The following is a 19,345-nucleotide window of genomic DNA, read 5'->3' as shown; positions in this document are numbered from 1 at the left end:
CTGCTAACTGGCAGTGTGATGTTGAACAACTGGATTTTATCAGGAGAGTGGGAAGACAGGTGAAGGGTGTCTTCCATCTCCCTCTGAAATTCTGTGACTGTGTGATAGACTGATCCAGAGAAATTTAGATACAAAATTAACAACCTGAGGAAATTTACCAGAAATTTGACAGGACAGAGCAGCTTCTCTTAGGTTTGTCACATAGTCTTCTTAATCTGGCAGATTTTGTGTTTCCCAGAACCGCAGTCTCAGTCCTGTCACAGCAGGGAAATATCAGAATTAAAGCATCCAGGAGGGAAATCTTAGATGCCGTCCATAGCAGTTGTCATCGGCAGGGGCCCCGTGGACCTTATCAGCAGCTCAGTCTAAAGCCCAAGGGGAGCTGTACTGCTGTTTTTTTCACCTTGGTGGGTCTCATATAAGACCAAGTCCCTTAGAGCTTGTCAGTGAAGAGATCCCATGATGCTTTTTGCAAGACTGGAAGTTTTAAAGTCGGTGTCATAACCAGTCTTGCTCATGTAATTACACTCGGCCTACTTAAATTCCACCAGTTGTTTGAAGTGAAAAGTTATTTTTCCCCTCCTAAAAATACTGTTGTGTTGCATTGCCCAACAGAGTGGTGGGTGGCTGTGTTTTTTAGCTCCCCTGACCCAAGGGAGGCACGTTTACTGGTGACATGGTCGTGGCCCTAGCTGGTAACAGTGGTAGAGGGTAGGGGAATACTGGGTGAGATTTTGACATATTACAGACATTTCTTTTGTTCATATTATAAATTCCCTTTAAACCCTATTGTTTCTTTATCTTCACTTCTCCAGTGCCCTGGGAAAAGTTTTCCTTTTTAAAGGAGATTTTAATCTATGTGTAAGGATCCAAAGAAATTATTCTGACACTTTTGGTCAAGAAAAAAAATCATTATTTAATTCTTTCCCCAGTAACTTTTGCTCTTCCCCAGAATATCTCAGTTTCCCTTTTAAATTTGCTTTTTTATATTCTGAAATTTAATTCTGACACTGAGTAAGCAACCAACAGCAATTGGACAAAAATTACTTTGATTTTTATTTTTTTGTTTTGTCCACATGTAGAAGTAAGGATAAGTACCCATCAAGTTACCATGCCAGGAGATTTAGGCACCTCTGTGCTTTCAAGGCAACCTTTATCCCAGTTTCAGTGAGATGAGTGTTCTTCTCTTCCGGTTACTCAGTGTTGTCAACTCCTCTTGAGAGGTGGTCACATTTCAGAAACATGTGAAGTGATTCCAGTGTTTATGAGGCATCGGAGGGCTGACAGGCAAGCTGTTGACATTATTCACATTTGGGTCCTGTAAGAAGAAATAAGAGGCAGTCCCATTAAATGTTTCTTTTCAAAACCACAGAAATTAAATTTAACTGTTACCCATGATTTGGGTGATGGGGAGCCTCACCAGTGCTTCCGTGACAGAATTTGACAGTATTTCCTGAGTGCCATTAGTTGCCAGAAGAGGTGAACAATGAGTCTGGTCTCAAACACAATCGGTTAATTGGTTACAGTAAGACTGTCTTTTATTATTAGATGAAGGCTGTCATTATGACTTCCAGTTCGTCTTTCAGTTAGTCATGCTTTAGCTGTGTTTTTGGAGGGAAGGGTTATTGTTATAATGAAAATTTTTAAATGTGACTTCTTGTAGCTCATGCCTTGCCTATGTTCCGTGAGCCCCGGCAGAGGAGTACAAGAAAACAGCTGGAGAAGGACAGACTGGACCCCTTGAAGTCTCACAAGCCTGAACCTCCTGTAGCAGGCCCAGGTGACTGTGATCTCACTTGTAATGCACAAAGGGGGCCTAAGGGACAGGCTGGGGTAATTGATGGAGAATTGGGAAGATCCCTATAGCTTGGATACTTCTTTGTCTTCAGAGAGATTTTACTAAATAGTGGCTTTTAAACATTCTCTTTTTAGCATCAGAACTTTTTGTTTAAAGATCTGATGCAAAATCCCAAGCAAAAAAACTGATGAGAATGAACTGCTGTGTTGAAGTAGAAAGGAAACCTAGAGTCCTTTCTTCCTAGTCTCCAACTTGAGCCTTTGCAGATGACTTCAGTGAAATTCTGGGGCTTCTGGGAACCCAGTTTTAAAACCACTTCTCTCAAGATTGCCTTGATATACAACACTGGGTACTTTGACCAGAATCCAGGTTGGACTGGGTTTCATATGAGGCAAAAAGTGGCCACATTTAGTTCTGTGTTGATAAAACAGAGCGACCCATTCCCCTAGAAGATGAATAAAAATTTTAAGAAAGTAGGTACCAGAAGAAAGCAAGACAGCATTGGCTATTGTACAGCACATACCTTCACTGGAATCCCATTTTTTATTATCACCTCACCTGTGTAGTTTCCATTTGTCCCAGGCTCCTAAGCCTGTAGCTTTTAACTTGTTCATTTATCTGAACCTGAGTTCTGGGCCTGTATCTCCTTGGCCTACCCCTTCAGCAGTGAAAACATTTCACATCTGTATCTCAAGTTTTATTTCATTAAAAAATTTTCTCTGACATCATCCTTATCAAAGTTCCAAAGTAGTTTTCTTTCTTGGATTATTGAAAAGCCCTTGTAACTATCACGCCTTCTCAAAGTTCCTCTCTCCTCTCCGTCCTGCCTCCATTCATTTTATACACAGCTTTTATTCCCAACCCCTCTAGCTTTCATGTAGCTATTACCCCCTAATCTTTTAAGCTTCCCACTGTCCAGTTGCATTTCCAGAGATTCAAGGTTCTCTGCAGTTGGACTCTAACCCACTTTTGAACATTACACCCCATTTCTGTCCTACTCCAATCTTCTGATATGACTGTTGGTTCACTAATGCTCCTTAATGCCCATTGAACTTTCCCATTTCTATACTTTTGTACACTCTGCTCGTTAAAAATAACTTCTGTCTTCTGAGCTTCCCCAAGTTGGATCCATCTCTTCCTAAAGTTCCCCTCAACCACCTCAGCCTAAGAACTCTTGCCTTCCTCTAAGTATTACAATAGTTACCAGTTCTTTAGCAGTTAATTATTTCCTGCCTTATTTGATCTCATACCATCATGATTTATAAAATTAATCTTTTAATGCTCTTTGGCTTTTTGTTTATGTGTGTGTGTGTGTTTTTAATCTTCCTAAAAAGTCATATGTTTTTGGAGTACTGGATACCAGGTTAGCTGTTGGAGATCCAGTGGGGAACAAATCCCTGCTCTTACAGAGCTTCCTATCTACTAGAACAATCACAATATAGTAAAATAATGTGAGTCAGGGTGCTCAACTTATTTGTTTTCTCCCCTAAAAGGTACTTGGAAGATGGGAAGTCCTAAGAAATGTTTGTTTAAAATAGCATCCAACAAATATTGGTCATGTTATTAATTGAATTTGAAATGTTCATGTCTGAGGAATTTTTTAAAGGCATGTGCATGATGAACTATTTGTAATTCTTCCTACATTGGTATCATATGTAAGTTAAGCAACTAAAACTTAACAAAAAATATCTCTGTTTTAAAATGTTATGGGGAAGTTGTAATTTGGTGATTTCCTACACTGGCTGTGATTATCTGAAATGAAAGCTGAAAGAATGAAGTACTCTTGAGATTTGTGTGCTTTAAACCTAAGCCTGAAGAGGCCCCAGAAGGCTCACAACCTTGATTCCATAGGGAATGACAAAAATCAGGTAAACCTGAAGTTTACTCTGTCATCATTTAACTGGCCACTGTGGAATCCAGTGCTAAGGGATTCTCAATCTTGTCAGATAAGTACAGTATATACAAGGCGTACTTACATGCTGTTATGCTCATTCTGCTTCTCATTTGGTTCTTTTCCTTGAAAACAGGTCGTGGTGGCCGGGTTGGAACCCATGGGGGCACTCTGTCGTCATACATTGTGAAGAACATTGCATTGGACAAGACCGATGACAGTAATCCCCGGGAAGCCATTTTGAGGCATGCCAAAGCAGCTGAAGACAACCCATATTGGGTTTCTCCAGCATATTCCAAGTAAGTTTAATATAGAAAGAGTATTATGTTTAGTGAATAGGGAAGAGTATAGCAATGACTGCTTTGAGGTTCTAACTTTTCCATTTCTTGTTTTATTCTTGAGCATGAAAAATAGGTCAGGTACTTACAGTCCCCAAATCTGGCATTTGTTTGTATCTTAGGTCTCCAAAATGGTGAATTTTTAAACTAGTCCAGTTCCAATAGAGTTATAGCATAGTGTAAACCCATTATGTGAAGCCCATTCTACCTATGATACAAAAAGAAAAATCACTACCTGTATGCATTATCTTAGTTGACGAGAGTTAAAAGCAGATGACGGGGAGCAGTTTGTAGGTCTGTTATTAAGGACTAGTTTTTATTTGTGGAGCTGTATATTTCACTTACATACAGAATAGGCAGAATAGAGCCTGCCTCCTCAAGATTCCCTCAGATAACTTACCAGGGGTGAACACATAGTGATTCTTAAAACCACTAAACCAGCTAAAGAAAGCTAACATTTACACTAAAGAAAGGTACTACTGTAGAATTTGGGGGTTTAATTTTTAATTTTAAACCAGTTTTAGACTTACAGAGAAGCTATAAAGACAGTACAAAGAGTTCAGATACATGCTTCACCCAACTTTCCCTAATGTTAACACTTTACATAGCTGTAGGACAATTCTTTAGTGACACCAGGAAATTAACATTGGTGCTATACTGTTAACTAAGCTACAGACCATATTTGATTTTCTCCAGTTTATCCACTAATATCCTTTCTCTGTTCTGGGAAACCATACAGGATCCCATGTTGCATTTAGTTGTGTTACTTTTTCTTAGTCTCCTCCAGTGATAAGTTTCTTGTCTTTAATGACCTTGCTGCTTTCAGTGAACACTGGTCTGTTATTTTCTACACTTGCTCTGAGTTTGAGCTTGTCTGATATTTTCCCATGATTGGAATGAAATTATGCACTTTTGGCAAAAATAACACAGTGATGTTATGTCATTTTCAGTGCATCATATCAAGGGCATCACACCATATGTCTTATGACTGGGAATACTCACTTGGTTGAGGTGGGGGTCTGCCAAGCTTATTCACTGTCATTCCATTTTGAGTTAATAAATTTCTTAGGGGTGATATTTTAAACCTATGCAAATCCTATCTTTATTAAACTGTTGCTGTCTAGTTTTATTATCCATGAGTAGACTTGCCTGTAACAGTTATTACTGTGGTGTTTGCCTAATGGTGATTTTCTGTTTCCCTCTTTTCTTCTGCATTTATCAACTGGAATTCTACTGAAAGGAAGAATTTTCTCTTCTTCCACATTCACTTATTTTTCAAATATTTTTTAAATATCAGAATGGATTTTAAAATATTTTATTCTATGGATTAAACCCAATAATATCATTATTTGGTTTGTTGCTCAAATTGTTTCAGCTTTGGTCAATAAATCTCCCTCAGAATGGCTCCTACCTTCTTTCAACTAGTCTATGTATTTTTTTGAGCACTTCCTTACTTTTTGGCACCACTAGATAATCCAGGCTCATCTTTGTTTTTCTTACCCCAGTCCTGGAACCAACCACTTCACCAAGGAGCCTGATTCCTTTTGTTGAAGAATGATGTTTAGAAACCAAAATTTGGTGCTGGATGTGCTCATTACACTTGAAATGTCTTTGCTTCTAGGTTCTGTTTAGGTCCTCTTAGCTGACAAAGCTCAGAATCAAAGCTCTCCACCTGGTTATTTCACTAACACACACATAAATACATGTATATACATCCATGTACCTTTCTGTATTTGTATTTTAGAAACCATGAGTTTATGCTGATGTCTCTGATTTCAGTTTGTATACCACAGGTTTCATGTAACTTTTCCCCTTTCTGTATTTTTAACTTTTCTCCAGCAGTGGGAAACCCAGGTCTCATTATCCACAATGTGTTTACTTATTTGTTCAATTCTAGTATACACATAAAACAGTTTCAGAATTTGACAGATAAACCTGTGACAAACACTTCTGTTACTAGATTACAGCCATTTGTATATAATTATTCTTGCGTTTTTTAGCCTTACAGTATCCAGTCAAGATACTGTTCTCCAAAGTTATTTAGATTAGATCTTTTCTTCTTCACTTCTGTCAATGTGGTTATGTTATTCATTTGAAAAGTGATTAGGTTCATTTGTTAATATTTATACTCTCTTGTGGATTTCCCCTACAGTTGTTTATTTTTGAGGATATGTAAAGAGTGCATGAAATATTACTGTGATAGTAGTCAGCTTTAAAAGAAACATGCTCAGAGAAATGCCACTGCTTTTCATCCCTGCTCCTCTATTCCCATACCCTATTTCTTTTACTCCCTTTCTCACTCACCTTTACAGGGAACCAATTTCCTTAGTGTTTGGTTTCTTTTCCTGTGTTTCTTTTACGCAAATGAGCAGATATATGAGAATTTTCTGATATCCTCTCCTTACATGAAGGATAGCATAATGTAAATACTCACTGGGGCTTTGTTTCCTTTCATTGAACAGTATGCCCTAGAAATTACATCAGTTTATAGAGCTAGTTCTCTTTTTTTATTTATCTATCTATCTATCTATCTGTTTTCAAATGTACATCACACTGGTTCAACAGTTCCCCTCCCCTTCCCTCTTCGTAACCACTAGGCACTTCTCAGTGTCTGTGAGTCTAATGTTTTGTCTCTTCTGTTTTGCTTTGTTCTTATATTCCACAAATAAGTGAAATCATATGGTACTTGTCTTTCTCCACCTGGCTTATTTCAGGGAGCATAATACCCTCTAGATGCATTCATGTTGTTGCAAATAGCAGGATTTCTTCTCTTTTTATGGTTAAATAATATTCCATTGTGTATATGTACCACATCCTCTTCATCCATTCAACATACTTATGCATACTTATTCATACTTATTCAACATACCAATGAATGCATACTTAAGTTGTTTCCATATCTTGGCTATTACATACAATGTGGTGATAAACAGGGGTGCATATATCTTAACCAAGGATTTTGTTTTCTTTGGGTAAATTCCTAAGAGTGAAATTCCTGGGTCAAATGGTATTTCTATTTTTAGTTTTTTGAGAAACCTCCATACTCCTTTCCACAGCGGTTGCAGCAATTTACAGTCCCACCAACAGTGTAGGAGGGTTCCCCTTTCTCCGCATCCTCACCAGCCTTTGTTGTTCCTGGTCTTTTCGATGTTGGCCATCCTAACTGGTGTGAGGTGATATCTCATTGAGGTTTTAATTTGCATTTCCCAGATGATTAGTGATGTGGAGCATCTTTTCATGAGCCTGTTTGCCATCTGTATTTCTTCTTTGAAGAAGTGTCTGCTCAGGTCCTCCACCCATTTTTGACTGGATTATTTGTGTTTTGGGTGTTGAGGCATATGAGTTCTTTATATATTTTGGATGTTAACCTCTTATCAGGTGAGTTGTTTACAGATATATTCTCCCATACTGTAGGATCCCTTTTGGTTCTGCTGATGGTGTCTTTTGCTGTACAGAAGATTTTTAATTTGATGTAGTCTCACTTGTTCACTATTTATTTTGTTTCCCTTGCTGGAGGAGATGTGTCCAGGAAAAAGTTGCTACTGTTTATATTCAAGAGATTTTTGCCTATGTTTTCTTCTGTGAGTTTTGTGGTTTCAGGACTTACATTCAGGTCTTTGATCCATTTCAAGTTTACTTTTATGTATGGAGTTAGACAATAATCCAGTTTCATTCTCTAACATGTAGCTGTCCAGTTTTTCCAACACCAATTGTTTAAGAGGCTGTCATTTCTCCATTATATATTCATGTCTCCTTTATCATATATTAATTGATCATATATACATGGTTTTACATCTGGGCTCTCTGTTCTGTTCCGTTGATATATGGATCTGTTCTTGTGCCAGTACCAAATTGTTTTGATTACTGTAGTTTTGTAGTAGATCTTGAAGTCAGGAAGCATAATCCCCCCAGCTTTGTTCTTCTTTCTCAGGATTCCTTTGGCTATTGGGAATCTTTTGTGGTTCCATATGAATTTTAGAATTATTTATTCTAGTTCATTAAAGAATGTTATTGGTATTTTGGTAGGGATTGCATTGAATCTGTAAATTGTTTTGGGCAGGTTGGTCATTTTGACACTATTAATTCTTCCTATCCACGAGCATGGGATAGATGTCCATTTTTTTGTGTCTTCTTTAATTTCTCTCATGAGTGTCTTGTAGTTTTCAGGGTATAGGTGTTTCACCTCCTTGGTTAGGTTTATTCCTAGGTGCTTTATTATTTTTTTGATGTAATTGTAAATGGAGTTGTTTTCCTTATTTCTCTTTTTGGATGTTCATTGTTAGTGTATAGGAATGGAACATATTTCTTTGTATTAATTTTGTATCCAGCAACTCTGCTGAATTCAGTTATTCTAGTAGTTTTTTGGTGAATTCCTTGGGGTTTTATGTACAATGTCATGTCATTTGCAAACAATGACAGTTTAACTTCTTCCTTACCGATCTGGATGCCTTTTATTTCTTTGTGTTGTCTAATTTGCCATGGCTAGGACCTCCAGTACTATGTTGAATAAAGGTGGGGAGAGTGGGCATCCTTGTCTTGTTCCTAATCTTAGAGGAAAAGCTTTCAGCTTTTCGCGTTTACGTATGATGTTGTCTGTGGGTTGGTCATATACGGCCTTTATTATGTTGAGGTGTGTACCCCTGACACCCATTTTGTTGAGAGTCATTATCATGAATGGATGTTGAATGTTGTCAAATGTTTTTTCAGCATCTGTTGAGATGATCATGTTACTTTTTTTTTGGTATCATTAATCTACAATTACATGAGGAACATTATGTTTACTAGGCTGCCCCCTTCACCAAGTCCCCCCTGCCAACCCTATTACAGTCACTGTCCATCAGTGTATTAAGATGCTGTAGAGTCACTACTTGTCTTCTCTGTGTTGCACATCCCTCCCCATGCCCCCACCCCACATTATACATGCTAATCGTAATACCGCCTTTCTTTTCCCCCCCCCTTATCCCTCCCTTCCCACCCATCCTCCCCAGTCCCTTTCCCTTTGGTAACTGTTAGGCCATTCTTGGGTTCTGTGATTCTGCTGCTGTTTTGTTCCGTCAGTTTTTTCTTTGTTCTTATACTCTACATATGAGTGAAATCATTTGATACTTGTCTCTCTCCACCTGGCTTATTTCACTGAGCATAATACCCTCTAGTGCCATCCATGTTGTTACAAATGATAGGATTTGTTTTCTTCTTATGGCTGAAAAATATTCCATTGTGATATGTACCACAACTTCTTTATCCATTCATCTACTGATCGACACTTAGGTTGCTTCCATTTCTTGGCTATTGTAAATAGTGCTGCAATAAACATAGGGGTGCATCTGTCTTTTCAAACTGTGCTGCTGTATTCTTAGGGTAAATTCCTAGAAGTGGAATTCCTGGATCAAATGGTATTTCTATTTTGAGCTTTTTGAGGAACCTCCATACTGCTTTCCACAATAGCTGAACTAGTTTACATTCCCACCAGCAGTGTAGGAGGGTTCCCCTTTCTCCACAACCTCACCAACATTTCTTGTTGTCTGTCTTTTGGATGGTGGCGATCCTTACTGGTGTGAGGTGATATCTCATTGTGGTTTTAATTTGCATTTCTCTGATGACTAGCAATGTGGAGCATCTTTTCATGTGTCTGTTGGCCATCTGAATTTCCTCTTTGGAGAAGTGTCTGTTCAGCTCCTCTGCCCATTTTTTAATTGGATTATTTTCTTTTTGCTGAGGTACGTGAGCACTTTATATATTTTGGATGTCAACCCTTTATCGGATGTGTCATTTATGAATATATTGTCCCATACTGTAGAATACCTTTTTGTTCTATTGATGGTGTCCTTTGCTGTACAGAAGCTTTTCAGCTTGATATAGTCCCACTTGTTCATTTTTGCTTTTGTTTCCCTTGCCCAGGGAGATATGTTCATGAAGAAGTCACTCATGTTTATGTCCAAGAGATTTTTCCTATGTTTTTTTCTAAGAGTTTCATGGTTTCATGACTTACATTCAGGTCTTTGATCCATTTCAAATTTACTTTTGTGTATGGGGTTAGACAATGATCCAGTTTCATTCTCTAACATGTAGCTGTCCAGTTTTGCCAGCACCATCTGTTGAAGAGACTGTCATTTCGCCATTGTATGTCCATGGCTCCTTTATCAAATATTAATTGACCATATATGTCTGGGTTAATGTCTGGATTCTCTAGTCTGTTCCATTGGTCTGTGGCTCTATTCTTGTGCCAGTACCAAATTGTCTTGATTACTATGGCTTTATAGTAGAGCTTAAAGTTGGGGAGTGAGATCCCCCCTACTTTATTCTTCTTTCTCGGGATTGCTTTGGCTATTCAGGGTCTTTGGTGTTTCCATATGAATTTTTGAATTATTTGTTCCAGTTCATTGAAGAATGTTGCTGGTAGTTTCATAGGGATTGCATCAAATCTGTATATTGCTTTGGGCAGAATGGCCATTTTGACGATATTAATTCTTCCTAGCCACGAGCATGGGATGAGTTTCCATCTGTTAGTGTCCCCTTTAATTTCTATTAAGAGTGACTTGTAGTTTTCACAGTATAAGTCTTTCACTTCCTTGGTTAGGTTTATTCCTAGGTATTTTATTTTTTTTGATGCAATTGTGAATGGAGTTGTTTTCCTGATTTCTCTTTCTGTTGGTTCATTGTTAGTGTATAGGAAAGCCACAGATTTCTGTGTGTTGATTTTGTATCCTGCAACTTTGCTGTATTCCGATATCAGTTCTAGTAGTTTTGGGGTGGAGTCTTTAGGGTTTTTTATGTACAATATCATGTCATCTGCAAATAGTGACAGTTTAACTTCTTCTTTACCAATCTGGATTCCTTGTATTTCTTTGTTTTGTCTGATTGCCGTGGCTAGGACCTCCAGTACTATGTTAAGTAACAGTGGAGAGAGTGGGCATCCCTGTCTAGTTCCCGATCTCAGAGGAAATGCTTTCAGCTTCTCGCTGTTCAATATAATGTTGGCTGTGGGTTTATCATAGATGGCCTTTATTATGTTGAGGTACTTGCCCTCTATTCCTATTCTGCTGAGAGTTTTTATCATGAATGGATGTGGAATTTTGTCAAATGCTTTTTCAGCGTCTATGGAGATGATCAAGTGATTTTTGTCCTTCTTTTTGTTGAAGTGGTGGATGATGTTGATGGATTTTCGAATGTTGTACCATCCTTGCATCCCTGAGATGAATCCTACTTGCTCATGGTGTATGATTCTCTTGATGTATTTTTGAATTCGGTTTGCTAATATTTTGTTGAGTATTGTTGCATCTACGTTCATCAGGGATATTGGTCTGTAATTTTCTTTTTTGGTGGGGTCTTTGCCTGGTTTTGGTAATAGGACAATGCTGGCTTCATAGAATGAGTTTGGTAGTATTCCCTCCTCTTCTATTTTTTGGAAAACTTTAAGGAGAATGGGTGTTATATCTTTTCTGTATGTCTGATAAAATTCCGCGGTAAATCCGTCTGGCCCAGGGGTTTTGCTCTTGGGTAGTTTTTTGATTACTGCTTCAATTTCTTTGCTGGTAATTGGTCTGTTTATATTTTCTGTTTCTTCCTTGGTCAGTCTTGGAAGGTTGTATTTTTCTAGGAAGTTGTCCATTTCTTCTAGGTTTTCCAGTTTGTTAGCATATAGGTTTTCATAGTATTCTCTAATAATTCTTTGTATTTCTGTAGGGTCCGTCATGATTTTTCCTTTCTCATTTCTGATTCTGTTGATGTGTGTTGATTCTATTTTTCTCTTAATAAGTCTGTCTAAGGGTTTATCTATTTTGTTTATTTTCTTAACAAACCAGCTCTTGGTTTCATTGATTTTTTTCTATTGTTTTATTCTTCTCAATTTTATTTATTTCTTCTCTGATCTTTATTATGTTCCTCCTTCTGCTGACTTTAGTCCTCATTTGTTCTTTTTCCAATTTTGATAATTGTGTCTTTAGACTATTCATTTGGGATTGTTCTTACTTCTTTAAATATGCCTGGCTTGCTATATGCTTTCCTCTTAGAACTGCTTTCGCTGCATGCCACAGAAGTTGGGACTTTGTGTTGTTGTTGTCATTTGTTTCCATATATTGCTTGATCTCTAGTTTAATTTGGTCGTTGATCCATTGATTATTTAGGACCATGTTCTTAAGCCTCCTTCAGTTTGTGAGACTTTTTGCTTTCTTTGTACAATTTTTGTCTAGTTTTATACCTTTGTGGTCTGAAAAGTTGGTTGGTAGAATTTCATTCTTTTGGAATTTACTGAGGTTCTTTTTGTGGCCTAGTATGTGGTCTATTCTGGAGAATGTTCCGTGTGCACTTGAGAAGAATGTGTATCCTGCTGCTTTTGGGTGTAGAGTTCTATAGATGTCTATTAGGTCCATCTATTCTAGTGTGTTGTTCAGTGCCTCTGTGTCCTTACTTATTTTCTGTCTGGTAGATCTGTCCTTTGGAGTCAGTGGTATGCTGATGTCTCCTAAAATGAATGCGTCGCATTCTGTTTCCTCCTTTAATTCTGTTAGTATTTGTTTCACATATGTTGGTGCTCCTGTTTTGGGCGCATATATATTTAGAATGGTTATATCCTCTTGTTGGACTGAGCCCTTTATCATTATTTAGTGTTCTTCTTTATCTCTTGTTACTTTCTTTGTTTTGAAGTCTGTTTTGTCTGGTACTGGTACTGCAACACCTGCTTTTTTCTCTTTGTTGTTTGCATGAAATATCTTTTTCTATCCCTTGACTTTTAGTCTGTGCATGTCTTTGGGTTTGAGGTGAGTGTCTTGTAAGCAGCATAAAGATGGGTCTTGATTTTTTATCCAGTCTATTACTCTGTGTCTTTTGATTTGTGCATTCAGTCCATTTACATTTAGGGTGATTATTGAAAGATGTACTTATTGTCATTGCAGGCTTTAGATTCGTGGTTACCAAAGGTTCAAGGTTAGCTTCTTTAGTGTCTTACTGTCTAACTCATCTCGCTTATGGAGCTATTATTAACACAGTCTGATGATTCTTTATTTCTCTCCCTTTTTATTCCTTCTCCTCCATTCTTTATACATTAGGTGTTTTATTTTGTGCTCTTTTGTGTTTCTTTTGACTGCTTTTGTGTGTAGTGGATTTTATTTTTTGCCTTTAGTTAGTATTTGTTTGGTCTGCTGTCTTTGCTGTGATTTTATTTTCTCTGGTGACATGTATTTAGCCTTAGGAGTGCTTCGATTTAGAGCAGTCCCTCTAGAATACCCTGTAGAGGTGATTTGCGGGAGATAAATTCCCTCAACTTGTGCTTGTCTGGAAATTGTTTAATTCCTCCTTCATATTTAAATGATAATCGTGGTGGATACAGTATTTTTGGTTCAATGCCCTTCTGTCTCATTGCATTAAATATATCATGCCATTCTCTCTGGCCTGTAAGGTTTCTGTTGAGAAGTCTAATGATAGCCTGATGGGTTTTCCTTTGTACGTGACCTTTTTTCTCTCTCTGGCTCCCTTTATTACTTTGTGCTTGTCCTTGATTTTTGCAATTTTAATCATTATGTGTCTTGGTGTTGTTCTCCTTGTGTCCCTTCTATTGGGAGTTCTTTGTGCTTCCATGGTCTGAGCGACTATTTCCTCCCCCAGTTTGGGTAAGTTTTCAGCAATCATTTCTTCAAATACACTTTCTATCCCTTTTTCTCTCTCTTCTTCTTCTGGTACCCATATAATGCGGATATTGTTCTGTTTAGATTGGTCATACAGTTTTCTTAATATTCTTTTATTCCTGGATACCCTTTTATCTCTCTCTTTGTCAGCTTCTCTGCATTCCTGTTCTCTGATTTCTATTCCATTAACGGCCTCTTGCATCTCGTCCATTCTGCTTTTAAGTCATTCCAGAGATTGTTTTATTTCTGTATTCTCCCTCCCAACTTTATCTGTTAGCTCTTGCATTTTTCTCTGCAGCTCCATCAGCATGGTTATGACCTTTATTTTGAATTCTTTTTCAGGAAGATTGGTTAAATCTGTCTCCCCTGGTTCCTTCTCAGGGATGTCTGGATTATTCTGGTCTGTATCAAATTCTTCTGCCTTTTCATGGTGATAGAGGTAGTAGTGGGCATTTGGCGCATGTGTCAGCTGGGAGAACAAAGTCCCTTCCCTCTTGTCACCTTCCTCTTCTATGAGAACAGCGACCCCTAGTGGCTTGTGCTGGGCAGCTGCACGCCGATGGCATCTCTGAGACTGGCCTGGGTGGCTGCGGAGGATGCTCTGCTCGGCTGCTGTGGGCGTGGCCGGCCTCAGGCTGCTACCCCGCTATGGTGGTGCCGTGCCAAAGCAGGAACGGGTGGGAGGCTGTTTATCACCATGAGGGGCCTCAGAGCCATGCTTATGCCCAGGGGTTAGGGCGCCTGGACTTCCCTGTGGTTCCCAGTTGCTGGGCTGAGTGTGCTGGGACACTTCCGTCCAGCTGTGAGGCTCCTGTCCCTTTACGACTTTCAGAAGGCACTCGCTTTTCTTTTGTCCCTTGGGCACCAGCTGTCGGGACCCACTTGCAGGTTTTACTCTTCTGTTTCCCTAGTATCCAGCACACCACACACTGTGTGTCTGTGCTTCTGGTGCGGTTGACTAGGGCTCGGTATTTAGTGGTCCTGGGCTCCCACTCTCTCACCACTCTGACTCCTCTCCTCCTGCTGGGGAGCTGAGGTTGCGGGTGCGCCCAGGTCCTGCTGGGCTGCAGCTTCTATCTTAACCCCCTTCATGAGGCGCTGGGTTCTCGCAGGTGTAGATATAGCCTGGCTGTTGTACTGTATCTTCTGGTCTCCCTTTTAGGAATACTTCTATTTGTTGTATTTTCAAAAATACATATGGTTTTGGGAGATTTCCGCTGCCCTACTCATGCCACCATCTTGACTCCTCTGATCATGTGATTTTTGTCCTTTTTGTTGATGTGGTTGGTATATGATGTTGATGGATTTTTTAATATTGTACCGTCCCTGCATCCCTGGAATAAATCTGACTCGGTCATGATAGATGATCTTTTTGATGTATTTTTGGATTCAGTTTGTCAATATTTCATTGAGGATTTTTGCATCTGTGTTCATCAGGGGTATTGGTTTGTATTTCTTTTTTTTGTGTGGTATCTTTTTTTGGTTTTAGTATTAGAATGATGCTGGCCTCATGAATGAGTATGGAAGTATTCCTTCCTCATCTACTTTTTGGAATGCTTTCAGAAGAATGAGTATTAAGTTTTCTTTAAATATTTGTTGAAATTCGGCTGTGAAGCCATCTGGACCTGGAGTTTTGTTTTGGGGAGTTTTTTAAATTACAAATTCAATTTCTTTGATGGTAATTGGTCTGTTCAGATTTCCTGTTTCTTCCTGGGTCAGTCTTGGAAGATTGTAATTTTCTAGGAATTTGTGCATTTCTTCTCAGTTGTCCACTTTATTGGCATACAATTTTTCATAGTATTCTCTAATAATTCTTTGTATTTCTGTGGTGTCTATTGTGGTTATTCCTTCATTTCTGATTCTGTTTATGTGTGTACACTCTCTTTTTTCCTTGATAAGTCTGGGTAAGGGTTTATCCATTTTGTTCATTTTCTCAAAGTACCAGTTCCTGGCTTCACTGATGTTTTTCTATCATTTTATTCTTCTCTATTTTATTTATTTCTGCTCTGATCTTTATTATGTCCCTCCTTCTACTGACTTTGTCTTTCATTTGTTCTTCCTTTTCTAGTTTTTGTAATTGTGATTGTAGACTGTTTATTTGGGATTTTTCTTTTTTATTGAGGTAAGCCTGTATTGCTGTGTAAGAATTGCCTTTGCTGCATCCGACAGATTATTGGCTGTTGTGTTTTTGCTTTCATTTGTCTCCATCTATTGCTTGATTTCTGTTTTAATTTGTTCATTGATCCACTGATTATTGAAAAGCATGTTTTTTATCCTCCATGTGTTTGTCTTTTTATTTTCTTTGTGTAATTTATTTCTATTTTCATACCATTGTGGTTGGAAAAGCTGCTTGATACAATTTCAGTCTTTTTTAATTTATTGAGACTCTTCTTGTGGCCTAGTATGTGATCCATTCTGGAGAACATTCCATGTACACTTGAGAAAAATGTGTATCCTGCCACTTTTGAATTTAGTGTTCTGTAGATATCTGTTAAGTCCATTTGATCTAATGTATTATTAATGCCTCTGTTTCCTTGTTTTCTGTCTGGTTGATCTATGTATTGATTGTGAGTGTTATGTTAAAGTCTCCTAAAATGAATATGTTGCAATCTGTTTCTCTATTTAATTCTGTTGGTTTTTGTTTCACATTATTTATGTGCTCCTATATTGGGTACATAGATACTTATAATGGTTAAATCCTCTTGTTGGACTGACCCCTTTATCATTATGTAGCCTCCTTCTTTGTCTCTTGTTACTTTCTTTGTTTGGAAGTCTATTTTGTCTGATACCAGTACAGTTACTCCTGATTTTTCTGACTATTATATTTGCATATAATATCTTTTTCCATCCCTTCACTTTTAGTCTGTGTATGTCTTTGGGTCTGAAATGAGTCTGTCTCTTGTAGGCAGCATATAGATGGGTCTTGTTTCTTTATCCATTCTGCCACTCTGTGTGTTTTAATTGGTGCACTCAGTCTATTTACATTTAAAGTGATTCTTAATGTTCATTTATTGTCATTTTATTGTTTTCTGGCTGTTTTTTTATATCTCCTCTCTGTTCCTTTCTTCCTCTCTTATACTCTTCTCTTGTTATTGATGGGTTTTTTTAGTGTTATAATGCAATTTCTTTTTCTTTTTAGAAATTTATTTATTTTTGTGTGTGTGTATTTATTGTAGGTTTATTTTTGTGGTTACTAAAGTTTCAAGGATAGCTTCTTTATAACAGTCTCTCTTAAATTGCTGATTACTCTGTTTCAAACACAGTGTAAAGGTACTTTTTCCTTTTTTATTTCTTCTTCCTCCTCCTCCTCCACATTAGTCATATTAGATGTCATAATCTACACTTTTTGTCTATCCCTTGAATGATTTTATGTATAGTTGATTTTTCTCTTTTGGTTTCATTTTAATTTCATGCTTGCTTGGTAATTAGTTGGTCTACTACTTTTACTTTGGGTTTATTTTCACTGGTGAAAGCTATTTATCCTTAGGGGCATTTCCATCTACAGCAATCTCTTTAACAGACTGGCTTAGTGATGGCAAATTCTGTCAACTTTTGTTTTTCTGGAAATTCTTTAATGTATGCTTCAAATTAAATGATAATCTTGCCAGACAGAGGATTCTTGGTTGGTTTCAGCTCATTAAATATATAATGCTGGTCCTTTCTGGCTTGTAGAGTTTCTTTTGAGAAGTCTGTTGATTGCCTGATATAATTTCCTTTTTAGGTAATCTTTTTTCACTCTGGCTGATTTAAACATTCTCTCCTTATCCTTTATCTTTGCCATTTTAATTATTATATGTCTTGATGTTGTCTTCCTGGGGTTCTTTTTGTTAGGGGATCTCTGTGCTTCCATGACCTGAGAGTCTTATTTCCTTCCCCAGATTGGAGAAGTTTTCAACAATTATTTCTGTAAAGTGGCTTTCTATCTCTTTGTCTTTCTCTTTCCTTCTGGTATCTGTATTATGTGAATATTGTTTCATTTGGATTGGTCACATAGCTCTCTTATCATTCTTTAATTCCTGTAGATCCTTTCCTCTCTCTGTTCCTTAGCTTCTTTGTTTTCCTGTTCTCTAATTTCTACTTCATTTACCTTCTTTTCTATATGATCTTATCTACCTTTAAATCCCTCCATTGTATGTTTCATTTCAGATACTGCATTCTTCAGCTCTGAGTGGCTCTTTTTCAGGTTTTCTATTTCTTTGTTGTAGTCCTCCCTGAGATCTTGAATACTTTTCTGTAAATCCATCAGCACATTTGTTACTTTTATTTTGAAATCTTTATCAATAAGATTGGTGATCTGTGTTTCATTTAGCCCTCTTTCTAGGGTATTGTCTTGTAGTTTTCTTCACATCGAATTCCTCTGCCTGCCCTTTTTGTCAGGGATTCTGTGTTTCTTCCTTTGTATTGATGTCTCTGCTGTGCTTTCTGGTCTAAAGAGTAATAGCTTTATGAAGAAGGTGTGCTCTGGTGCCCAGAAGCTCAAGATTCTTTACTCTCTCATGCCTGGTTTTATTTTGTGGGGGCCTAGCTATTGTCCTGCCATGGATGGGCCCTCTTTTTGTCTGTCTTCTGTAGTGATGTACTTTTGGGTGCATAGTTAGCTTGAACTGCTGCCTTTGTGATCAGCTCAGGAATCTCTGTTGAGCTCCTTGTGGGCAGGTCCATCATCTGCCTGCCCTGCAGCAATGATAGGGCTGCCAGATTAAGGGGGTGGGCATGCCTGTGTACCATGGCCAGATGCACAGCACCGGGTTTGAGACACTTGCAGGGCAGGAGCTCTTGGGGCTGGCTCCTCTAGGTACTTCTCTCATTGGAGCCAAGTCAGCTGGGAGAGTCTCCCTCTGCCTGCCAGGCAGCACAGTCTGATGCTGTCACTGGGCCAAGTGGCTTGTCTGTCAGCAGTGCATGCAAGGAGGATCCTCAGGGCTGCATGGCCAACAAGGGGGATGGAACATCTGGGGCTCCCAAGAGTTCCTCATCTGTTGGGCCGAGAAACAGCTGGGGAGGTATCCGCCACCTGGCCTTTCTCCTGAGGAGAGAGTTCCATCCAACCCTCGTCCCCTCTGGTACCCCTCCCACTGCTGGAAAGTCTTTCAAACTGCTGCCTCTGCTTTGGATCTTGGGACTAGGAGGGCGTGCCTGCCCTCCACACTGGCCAGGGCCTCAGCCTCCCAGAGTATTCTGCCTGGCCCTGGTGTCCAGCCCTGATAATCACCAGAACCCAATGTAGTGTGAGTTCATGCTCCTGGAGCACATCTCCAGGGCCAGGTGTGCAGCGCTCCTGGACTCCTACCCCCTCCTTGCACTGTTCCTCTTTCTCCCACCTGTAGGCTGCGATAGGGAGAGGGCTTGGGTCCTGTTTGATCTTGGCTTTGCTGCCTCACCCTTTTCTGTGTGGTCCTCTCTTCTTCCTCAGGTGTAGGGGGTCTGTTCTGCAGTCTTCAGGCCTTTTTCAGGTCTAGTTGGATTTGCTGTATTTCCCTCCTTTATGTGTTTTTGGGAGGAGGTTTCTGTCTTGCCTTCCTATTCTGCCATCTTTAATCCTTCCCCTCATTCTTTTTTTATAGCTGCATAGTGCTCCATTATATGGCCGTATCTTAGTGTGTTCAACCACTCTCTTATATTTGGATATTAAGGTTGTTCCAGTATTTTGCAATTTAAAACAATGCTACAGTGAATAAACTTGTGCATACACATTTTT

General features: G+C 38.7%; 1 protein-coding gene across 2 annotated transcripts in view; it reads left to right on the top strand.

Moving 5' to 3' along the window:
* WDR70 (WD repeat domain 70) overlaps positions 1–19,345 on the top strand; it is a 404,364-nt gene that overhangs the window by 358,246 nt on the left and 26,773 nt on the right. For both annotated transcript variants that reach the window (XM_036886101.2, XM_036886094.2), the window contains exons 16-17: positions 1,664–1,780; positions 3,826–3,988. In XM_036886101.2, the coding sequence (XP_036741996.2) occupies positions 1,664–1,780; positions 3,826–3,988 (280 nt within the window). The remainder of the gene's footprint in view (positions 1–1,663; positions 1,781–3,825; positions 3,989–19,345) is intronic.

This window comes from Manis pentadactyla, chromosome 2 (genome assembly GCF_030020395.1).
Source record: "Manis pentadactyla isolate mManPen7 chromosome 2, mManPen7.hap1, whole genome shotgun sequence".
Taxonomy (NCBI): Eukaryota; Metazoa; Chordata; class Mammalia; order Pholidota; family Manidae; genus Manis; species Manis pentadactyla.
This window is presented reverse-complemented; position numbering and strand designations above follow the sequence as displayed.